Genomic DNA, 10,728 nt, shown 5'->3' on the forward strand with positions numbered 1-10,728 from the left:
TTTCTTGAATGTTTTTTTCGGGTGTTCTTGATCTTCTGCAAATTCGATCAAGAATTGCTAATTAGGGTTTTGTAAGTTATAAGAAAACGACAAGGATTTGCGTTGCGGATCCACCGGAAAAAAAAACCAGCATGCAGTACGACGTACCTCGATTAGGGCTGCGATTGTCGGTTGTTTCAGATCGGATTTCGTGTGTGCTACGGCGGAGACGCGGCTGAACAGCGGGGATGGACTTGGATCTCTAACCCTAGCACAGCACTACGGCAGTACATAGATATCGATCATTGGGGCGAATGGTTAATGCCGAATGTTTATATTTAAATAAATATTTAAAAGTATATTATATAGGAGGAGTTTATATCTAGGTAATTGAATGTCCAATTTTTTTTATATTTAAATATCTAACTCAAAGTATATGAATCCAAGATAATATAGAAAACTTTACAACCTTGTAAAATCGATAGTCTAAATATTTTGTCTAAAAATGATAGTCTAAATAAATACTACTTTTAATTTGAATTTTTCTAAGTGTTCTTAATTCTCTTTTGAATAACATTGTCATTGTCTTCATCTTTACTATTTGTTCACTTCCTTTTTGTTGGTAGTGTGTTATTTGCAATTCGGTTATTGTTGGTAACATAGATGACAACGTCATGCAATGGGATTATGATATAGGAGCTATGAACTTTCTTTTAGGTGTTCTGCTTGGGGTTCATTTGGTTTAACCATTATTGTTGAATGAGTTATTGTGGATAAAGAAATCCCCAGTTTAAGAAAAAAGATTAAATAAATTAATAACAATTTGAAAATTTAAAATATTATTTATTCCAAAGATGTTAAAAGGTAGTTTCTCGCTTCAATTTGATGGGTAATGGGTTATTTGAGTACTTTTATTGTCAACAGATCCCCCAAGTAGTTAATATGATTGGTTTCAAACTATTTGTTTTTAATTTTTTTCACGGTATTAAAGAAATACATATGTATCATTTTTTTGGTGTAACTACTAATTTATTTAATTCGAGTAAAATAGAGTGATTTCGCTTCAATTTGTTGGGTTATTTGAGTACTTTCTTTGTCAACCAATCACTAAGTAGTTAATATAATTAGCTTCAAATTATTTTAAATTTTTTTTCATAGTATTAATAGAATACTGGTGAATAAATATATAACATTATTTTGTACTATAACTTTGATATTTAATTACAAGATATTGTAAAAATAAGATAATGGACAATGTAATGAATATCAATTGATAAATTCGAATGTAAATTAAAGAATCTTTGCATGAGAGAAAATAAAGACAATATAACTAATGGAATTATTTCTCTTATTTAATTTAATTTTTTGATAATGAATAATTTTTTCAAATAAAGGTACTGTAGACACATAATTCTAAATTAAAGAAATACATATGTATCATTTTTTGTTGTAGCTACTAATTTATTTAATTTAATAAGAGTAAAATAGAGTGAGAAACTTAATTATGTCAAATTTGATTGAGATGAGGTTCGAACCTAAGACCTTTCTTATAGAAATTAATGGGTAAGTTAAAAGTTAACGGAATATTAACGGAGAAGAGAATATTTAACGGAAAACTTAACAGATAATCATAAAAGTATGGTTAAATTAGGTAATCTCTATTAATAATATTAATCTGAATTATCTTAACCATCTATTTGATTAAATAATTCATCTGAACCATCCATTTGATTAAATAATTTGACCGCCATTTTTTCTACTCACTTTAGGTCTAACTCACTTTGGCTCTTATTAGTATAGTAGATAATATAAGGTAAGAAGAGAAGAAAAGTTGAAAAAAATTATTAAGTGTACAAAGAAGTCATATACTATCAAAATTACAACAATAAAAATAAAAATTTAGAATAACATAGCATTTTACTTTTTGTAAATACTAAAACTCAAAAAGAAACAAAAATAGAGTTAAATATTTGAAATTATAATTGAAAATGTCCCTTGTTTTTGAAGAGTAAGTCTATCATTTCCAATCCCAAGATCCCACTTCTGCAGAGGATTACATGCTGGGCTGCAGCTCCTGGCCATCGTCCGCGTTTGGGTACGTTACACACTTGAAAACTTTGCACTTCCAACACAAAAGGTACCCAATCTGCAAACACCAAACTAAACAAATTAATCGGATTGACGATGGCAAACACATCTCACTCTCGTTCTTAATTCACCAGGATTCATGAATGTATGGATTAGTGTTTAAGGAAGAAACTTACAGCCCTGCAAGAAGGACAGCGCCGGTATATCTTCTTATTAGTTTCAGACTGTACATTGGTCTTCTGCCCTTTACAAAAATCACACAGTAGCCATCCTCTGCCACCACAAGGCTCGCATTGTATTCCCAAATCAATCTATAATATACAAACAAATGTATGGTTTGCTTCTAATGAATACAAATCGAATTCAACAAATGTTGGGCGGAGGCCAGTAAAGGGCCAAGTCTAGCATTTGATGGCTAGGGAACTGTTGGGCAGAGGCCGATAAATGGCCAAGTCCAGCACCCTACCTCTGAAAAATGTGGTAGTCGGAAATAAAGTTATGCCCTCGCTCTAAGCTATAGCTTTTGGCATACTGGTAAGCGTGTGATCTAACAAGTGGTATTAGAGTCAAGTCAGGTGTTGGGAGGGGGAATTGTTGGGTCAAGACCAGTGATTGGCTAGCGATTGTTAGACAGAAGCAGAAAAGGGCCAAACCCAACACCCTGTCTCTCGAAAATGAGATGACAGTATAAGGAAATAAAGTTGCGGGTAAGCACCTGATCCTAACAACAAATATATAAATCTAGCAGAACTGCTGACACAGACTAAAGGCAAGGATGGCTGGATGAATGTTTTGCAGATTGCTGTAACAGACAACTAGACACCTCAGCATTGATCATGGATAAAGCAAGTAAGATCAAATGTAGCATAAAAAACACATAATATTATGCCCTTTCATCAGAGTACTAAGACAAATTTGATCAATTTTAAAATTACGAATTAAAAGTGAAAAAAAAAATACCATTGGACTAAATCAGAATTAACTCTTTCAATGCAGACTGTTGTACTCATGTATAAGAGAATCTTCAATTCAAAGGCCACAACCTCATCCTCAGAACCATCCATATCATCTTCCATGTAACCTCATCCTCAGACTGTAAATTTCTATTCTATTCTATTCAATTAAGACATACATACAGATTAAACAAGTTTTTAGTTGAAAGACCAAAATTTAAAGTCTCAAACAAAGATTTCTGGGTCATTCGCCATCCATTTTGCGGGCCATAAACTTGGAATTTTACCAATTTCGGAACTTAATTAGCAACTCAACTCAAGTAAACAAAGCTTCAATCTCATTTTAGGGTTTAGTGTTCATGAGTAAATGGATTCCATTTCACTTATGTACAGAAGAAAAAAAAAATTAAGAGGATTATATAGTTTACCTGCTGCTGAACCGGCGTACAGCGCACCGGTCTTAGGAACACCCGAGAGGGATGGATCGGAGGCGTGGCCGGCGTAACCGGAAAATCAAGACTCCGGCAAGCAATTTCAGCTATGGTCAAGGGAATAGCCATTTTAGTAGTAAGAGTTATTTTAAATTACTTTTATTTTATTTTTTTCCTCAGCCTAACAGATTTATTCCTATCTTTGGCGCTTCAGAATGACGTCTTTCCCACCACAAGTAGTTATCAGTTATGGAGTGGAAATTACAACTCTACCCTCACCATGTTTGTCCAGCTGGAGTAGGTAGGGGTGGGTTGTTATGCCGTGGACCCAGGTCCACCTTGCAAGGTGGACTTGGGTCTACATTCACATACACTATACTCTACATTCACACACACTATACTCTACATTCAGACTTTGTAAACTCCACATTCACACATTACAGGATTATATGTTTAGTAACTATATTACCACTGTTATGCATTCACACATTCAAAACTCTATATTCACAGGTCCTATACTCCATATTCACAACTTGAGAACTACACATTCACACATTAGAGAGTTACAAGTTGCTATAACTTCTTAACTCTATTACAGATTCACACATGCATAGCTCTACATTCACGATTTCTATACTCCATATTCACAATTTGAAACCTCCACATTCACACATTTATGGGCAACTCTACATTCACACAATCATAAATCTACATTCACGATTTTTATACTCTATATTCACACTTTGAAACCTCTGCATTCACACATTTTTGGACAACTTTATATTCAGCAATATGTTTACTAATTAAAAAAAAAAACATAAAAACAACGTAGTTTTGGACCCAGGTCCACCTTACAAGGTGGACGTGGGTCCACAGCATAATTTGCCAGGTAGGGGTAAAGGCGGCCTATTTTCTGGGTGCAATTAGGGCCATACACAATTACACATAGCTTGTTGGGCAAATTTTGGTCCATTTAACGTGAATCTATGGGTTGTATTTTATTTTCGTTTTTCATATATATTAATTTCATTATAGTAATATATTAATTCTTTTTGAGTACTATGACTATGTTACAAATGTAATATATGTTCATAACTACTTTCTCAACCTATTAAAGCACAAAGAGTCAATACCGCTGCACTGGGACTTGAAGCCATGACTTCCCATTTGAGAGAGTCACTTCGTGCCACTAGACCACACGGTTATTGGCAAAATATCATTTAATACTCAGATTCATTTTATACATACAATAGGTTCATTATAAGAATACTTGAAAGTTAGTTTTAGTGGTGATATGAAAATTAAGAGTATCGTCTTCAAATAATGACTTTATGGGAACTTAAGTAATGAGAGGTTAAGCACGTGTTCATATAGTGTTTGAAAGCTAACTAATATATAGTTGAATATTGCATGTTCTAATAATATATAATGTCGACAAGCAAGTGAATTAAAAGATAATTGATGAAATAGAAAATTGAACCAAACATCCTTGCATAGAATCCCTTGTATGTTTGAGGTTTAAATTATGTAATTCTAGATGATGAACTTGGGGAAATAGTTTAAATGTCAATGTCACTCTCGTGATCAATTGGACTATTTCCTTCAAATTTCATTTTCTCAAAGGTGAGTAAGAAATATGAGAGGTATGACCATAGTGTAGCCCTATTCTCACAGGGGAAACACCAATTCTAAGTATATCTTGCATAATTTGGCCATAATTATGAAAGAGTCAATTCAAGTTCACCCAAATCATAACTAAGTTCAACATGAAGTTAATACAAAACCTAATTTATGCAATTCAATTCGTATTGGGATCCATACTCAATAAAGATCAATTCAAATCCCTAGATATGTTTAACTACTCATAATTGAAATGTAAAACTAGAAGCAATTGAAATAATAAACATGGAATTCAAAGCTACAAGATATGTAAGATACAAAAATATTAAAGAGAGAACTTAACTTTGATTGAATTTGGCAAAGTAAGTATGGAAATTGAAGTTGAATGTGTAATTGCAAGTGTTAATCTTCCACTAAATCTTCCCAAAAGATGATGAATTATAAGGGTGAAAGGTTCTAAGAACGTTTTGTGGAGAGAAAATGTAAAGGAAGAATGGAAAATTTAAAAGATAAAGTAAAAATAACGCCTGCAACAATTTATACTATGGAATCTGTGACAAGTAACTGCTCCCAGATTGCCTGGTCACGATGGGGGTCACGTCGTGACCTTCATCATGACTAGGCCAGTGCCTTACAAATCGCTAAGGGTCACGATTACCTTCACAACGTAAAGGTGATTGCGGGGACCCTTAGTTCCAGCCTTCAGGTCCTAGAGAGTCATGTTGGTGGTCAGGGTGTGACTGCCACCGTGACACCCAACACCTGCAAGGTGGTCTAGCAGGTCACGATGGAGGTTATGCCGTGACCTTCATCGTGACAAGCTAGGCCACTTTCGGATGGAAACATTCAAAATTAATCAAGACAATAAATTAAAGCAACAAACTTTCTAGGAAAAGAGTATTATACCTAAGAGAACAAGTGATCTACTTCTTCTTTCTTTTCATCCATCACCTTCAAATCCAAAACAAACTAATCTAATCCTAATGGGAATGTAGGGGTTTCCCCCCAAAGGAGAAGAAATGAAGAGAAAATCAGCTCTTGAAAGTTGGAGAGAGCCCCCCACTTTCTGAAATGAGGAAGAGGGGTTTAAATAGCTGTTCGGAAGTCGAAATCCCGCAGTGCCCTAACTGGCCCGTCCACGCCACCTTCACGCGTGAATGGGGGCGCGGATGCGTACTGGAATTAGTCCACGCCTCCCCACACGCGTGAAGGCCTCGTGGTGATTTAGTCCACGTTTGTTGCTTCTTTTTTGGCCTCGGACCTTGCTATATCCTGCGGAAATGACTGAAAACACAACCTTTGAGTCGAATTTGTTGATTTGGTCTTTATTCGAGTCTTTGTGCATGAAAATGCTCATAAATGGGTGTTAAAACTGCATAATCTTGTCCTAAAATTGACCCTAAACTTGACTGTTCTTGGCGCTTATCAAGAGATAAGGAAGAAAGAAGAGAAGTTCACACTATCCTTGAGAAATCTAGGGTAGTAAATGCAATTCTTTGGTCAATTATGCAAATTGTTCTTTCTTTTCTTGGGGCATACCTTGAAGCAAAGGTACATGGGACGCTTGGTAAGGTCCCGAAATCGGTATGCTTCGAAGGATAGCACATATCGCGTCTAGCCTAAGACGTTAAATGGGGCGCTCTTGGGAGGCACCCCAAGTCTATCCTGTGCATATTTTTCATTGTTTCTTTTGTGTTTTGTTAGCTTGTTGTTATGTTTTTTCTTTGGTTTCTTTTGAGGTAACATTGTAGGTGATCTTGGTGCTATGCCATGAAAAATTTGATCCGAAATTGACCAAAAGTGGAAGGCAAAAGCGGGGAGATGGAGAAAAGTTTCAGCACTGCGGTTCCACGTGGCCCTCACGCGTGGAGCCCACGTGGAACATTTCTAGTGCTGATCCACGTGGCTCTCCACGCGTGGAACCCACGTGGACAGGGTCTGACAAGGTGTCGTGCATTGTGTTCTTTTTCTTCCAATTTTTAGGAATCTCCAAGGTTTGGTCGTGCCAAGAATCATCTCTTATATTGTTTTTTCATGTCTTCTTGTTGCTTTTGTTTTAGTTACTTACCTTGTTTTAGGATTTATGCTTTGATGCTTTCATTGTGAATAAAAGTGTTCTGCTACACCATTGCACTTCAATTGGTTGTCTTCTTACACTAACATTGTCTCATGTAGCTTGGAGAATGGAGGCTAAATAGATGTTGGAAGCTTAAAGTGTGGAAAGGAAGGGATGTTCACTTAGTTGTAAACCTCTTATCCCTTCTAATTTTTATGCCCCGTTATTCAATTCTAGAGTTGTTGTACACGTTCCTTGCACACTTGATAAGCACATGCTATTTTGCACCTACAAAATGCTATGTTGTTGATATCCCACACCCCTGGAAACACTTCTAAAGTGTGGAAAGGGTTTGATTGATTTTGAATGACCGTGCTCCTTTATTCCACTTGGTCCTCATGGCAACATCGAGGACGATGTTTGTTTTAAAGTGTGGATAGGACGCACATTATGCTTAAATTGTGTTGTTACTTGATTGATATGTTGGTCTTGTCTTATGGGTGTATTTGATCTTTAGAGAGTGCGTCATTGTTCGCATTATCTAGGGAGAAAGTTAATCATGTGCCAAAAATAAAAAGTTTTTCTCTTTGAATATCCATGGGAAGTACCCCTTCTTTACCAAGCAATTGCTTTGACCAAATGAGCTTTAAATTCTTCTATGCTTGCATGACATTCACCTCTTATTTTGCTTAGACCTTAGTCAATGATCTCTCGAAGTGGGAGTATGCACCCCTTAATTTTAGAAAGATAAGTGAAGGCGAAGCCTAGAATTGAACTAATCTTGGTAGGGCATGGGGCAAAAGGTGAGCCTATGGTGAGAAATGTGAGTAAATCTCGATTTCCCAAGTAAAAGGCGTGAGGGGTTGAAATGAAGAAAGTTTGAAAAGAAAAGGCTTAAAAATTGGCCACTCCCAGAGGTAAGATCCGAGGTGAGCCATCTTGCTAGGATTTTGGGCAACCATTGCACCGTCTTCGAACAAGCGTAGAGCTCTACGTAAAGTCGGTTGTCCCAACGACGTTATCCTAGAAGATGAGAAAATAGAGAGGAGGTGAGCCAACCCGCTTGGATTCGGGTACCCATTGCACCGATCTTCAAAAAAGCATGGGGCTCCATGTGATGTTGGGTGCCCGATGGTGTTATCCAAGGGGGCTGAGAAGAAAGAGAGACCGCCCAAGCCATTGGCGGTGAGCGGTCCATGCCCCTACCCTCATTTACTTTTATGCTTAAGGGCTTCAGCGTTAAGGGTGGTTTATTGGTTGTGGTGTGCACATCGTTCCCACTAGGGGGCTCGGCTTGAAGGCTTTTGTAAAATTGGAGGAGAATCTAACTTGGATTGCATGCTTGGTTGTGTGAAGGGTGTGTGTTGAATAGTCCAAATGAGACCATAGGGCTTTTGCTTCGTTTGTATATTCTAAGAGTGTATGGCATGTGGTTACCATCCCTTGTAGATAATATGGGGGATCTCACCCTCTCCGGTTGGCTACATCCTAGATTTGCTAGACCGATTAATCGATTGAGTAACATAGCTATCTTTGGCACTTAAATGATTTGGGCTTGGTTGTGAATTGCTTGAGGACAAGCAAACTAAAGTGTGGAAACTTTGATAAGTGCCAAAAATATATATGATTTGTGGGGTAATTAGGATGTATATTGTGCTATAATTGAAGTTCTTTAGGCCTAAAACATGCTAGAGTAGCTCAATTTCATCGCATATAGGTTTAGGCACTAATTGAGGGTGTGTTTGCTAAAAATTGCACAAAGCTGAAATTTCGTAGAGAATTCCGGCGACAGCTCGGTAAAATGGGGATAACTGGAGCTAGGAATGTCCAATTGAGGTGAGACAAGTTGCTATCGAACCACAACTTCAAGGGCTACAACCTAGAAGAAGATAACAACGGCTAAATTTGGGTCCACGTAGCCTCCACGCGTGGATTACACGTGGATCAATTCCAGTGCGTGTCCATGTGACCATCCACGCGTGGATGTGCACATGGACAGGACATGCGAAAAGAAAATTAAAGAGAGAAATTTTGGGAAGGCTATTTAATGAAGCTAGTTAGAAATTTCCAGGGGTTGGATCATTTTTAGAGTTTTACAATTTTAGATTTACAATTCTTAGAGAGCATTTTAGATAGAGAAACACATAGAGTTCCAAATTGTTGAAGGATTTAAGATCAAGTGTGATCATTCTTCTCTTAGCTTGGTAATCTCTTTGTTTTGATTTAGGTTTTCATTTGATTTTGATGATTGCTATGTTCAAGTAGTTTGGAATTGGAGATTGGATGTTCCAATCTAGCTTAATGCTTTGATGTGATTTACTTTTACCAATTGATTCTAAGTGATGTTGATTTGGGATCTATTTTCTTGTGCGGTTGATGATTGACTTGATTTGTGCCTAATTGTGGCCACATTAGGTAGCAAAGTTAGGGGAAGTGTGGATTGTGCGATAGCGAATCCACACGAGTCCTAATCAACCACATCCCCGCCCTTAATCCGGAAGGATGAGGCCTGGGAGGAGTGGTAGACCAAGTGTTTGATGAAATGCCCCAACCGAATGAGGACTTGGGAGTCCGAGTGTGACGCCACTCGGTGATGGTGCCGTAAGCTCCCAAGAATGAGCCCGAGTCACATTGCTTAGAACCCCGTAGAAATGTCAAACACGAGAGCTAGTTAGGACATCCATCTCCTCGTTTTCTTTTGCTTATTTTCCTTTGGTTGCCTTTGTTTACCTTGTTCCCCATGCCTCCTTTTGCCTTAGTTGATTTTTACAACTCTTGCCTAATAACATCCTAAATGCCAATGCGTGATTCAATTCCAATTTGTCATCTTTGAGAACATGACACTCGGGAAGTTCCTTTCTCCGTTTTACCCTTCATTCCATCGCCACTAAAACTACTCCTTCACAAACCTAGTACAACTCAAGGAAGTCAAAGGACCAAAAGTCATTTTTGGTGGAAATGGAAATCATGGCATCACCATAGGAGTAGGAACAATTATCAAGAATGGTTTGAAAATAGAAGATGTTTCCTACGTCAAAGTATTAAAATTCAACCTGTTGAGAACAAGTCAATTTTGCGACAAAGGCTACCTTGTAAAATTTTGTAAAGACAAATGTCAAGTCAAAGATGAGTCTACAAATGAAGTAGTACTTACAAGAACAAGAAGAAAGAATATGTATGTTGTAGACTGGAACACTGCCAAAAGCTCAGTATGCCTAGTTGCTAACAACTCAAACGTGACCAGTTGGGAATGACACAGGAAGCTCAACCACTTAAACTTCAAGACTATTAATCAACTTGCAAGGAAAAACCTTGTAGAAGGTTTACCGGACATAGTCTATAAAAAAGACCAAGTATGTGATGCATGTCAAAAGAGAAAGCAAATAAAATCATCATTCAAGTCAAAGACACATGAATCAACCTCAAGACCACTAAGCCTACTTCACATGGATCGATTTGGTCCAGTTGATCCAGTAAGTATAAGTGGTAAGAAATATACTCTTGTTGTTGTTGATGATTTTTCTAGGTATACTTGGACTACATTTCTCAAGAAGAAGAATGAAGTTGAGCAAGCACTGTAACATTTTCCATTATGACACTA

The 10,728-nt window shown here is 37.1% G+C and overlaps 1 protein-coding gene across 1 annotated transcript; it reads right to left on the reverse strand.

The window, feature by feature from the left end:
• Positions 1-1,810: 1,810 nt before the first annotated feature.
• Positions 1,811-3,616, reverse strand: LOC116031913. The gene is made up of 3 exons (XM_031274265.1): positions 3,449-3,616; positions 2,244-2,378; positions 1,811-2,125 (listed from the first exon to the last, which is right to left on the reverse strand). The coding sequence occupies exons 1-3, from the start codon at positions 3,578-3,580 to the stop codon at positions 2,033-2,035; spliced, it is 360 nt and encodes a 119-aa protein (XP_031130125.1). The 5' UTR covers positions 3,581-3,616; the 3' UTR covers positions 1,811-2,032.
• Positions 3,617-10,728: the final 7,112 nt, after the last annotated feature.

Source organism: Ipomoea triloba, chromosome 10 (genome assembly GCF_003576645.1).
Source record: "Ipomoea triloba cultivar NCNSP0323 chromosome 10, ASM357664v1".
NCBI lineage: Eukaryota > Viridiplantae > Streptophyta > Magnoliopsida > Solanales > Convolvulaceae > Ipomoea > Ipomoea triloba.

What these genes read in the sequence shown, in the direction of transcription:
- LOC116031913 (XM_031274265.1), bottom strand. Translation starts at nt 3,580, where the DNA reads ATGGCTATTCCCTTGACCATAGCTGAAATTGCTTGCCGGAGTCTTGAT. An exon ending in GTACGCCGGTTCAGCAGCAG is followed by an intron (nt 2,379 to 3,448) that starts GTAAACTATATA and finishes TGTATATTATAG; the next exon opens with ATTGATTTGGGAATACAATG. An exon ending in GCTGTCCTTCTTGCAGGGCT is followed by an intron (nt 2,126 to 2,243) that starts GTAAGTTTCTTC and finishes TGGTGTTTGCAG; the next exon opens with ATTGGGTACCTTTTGTGTTG.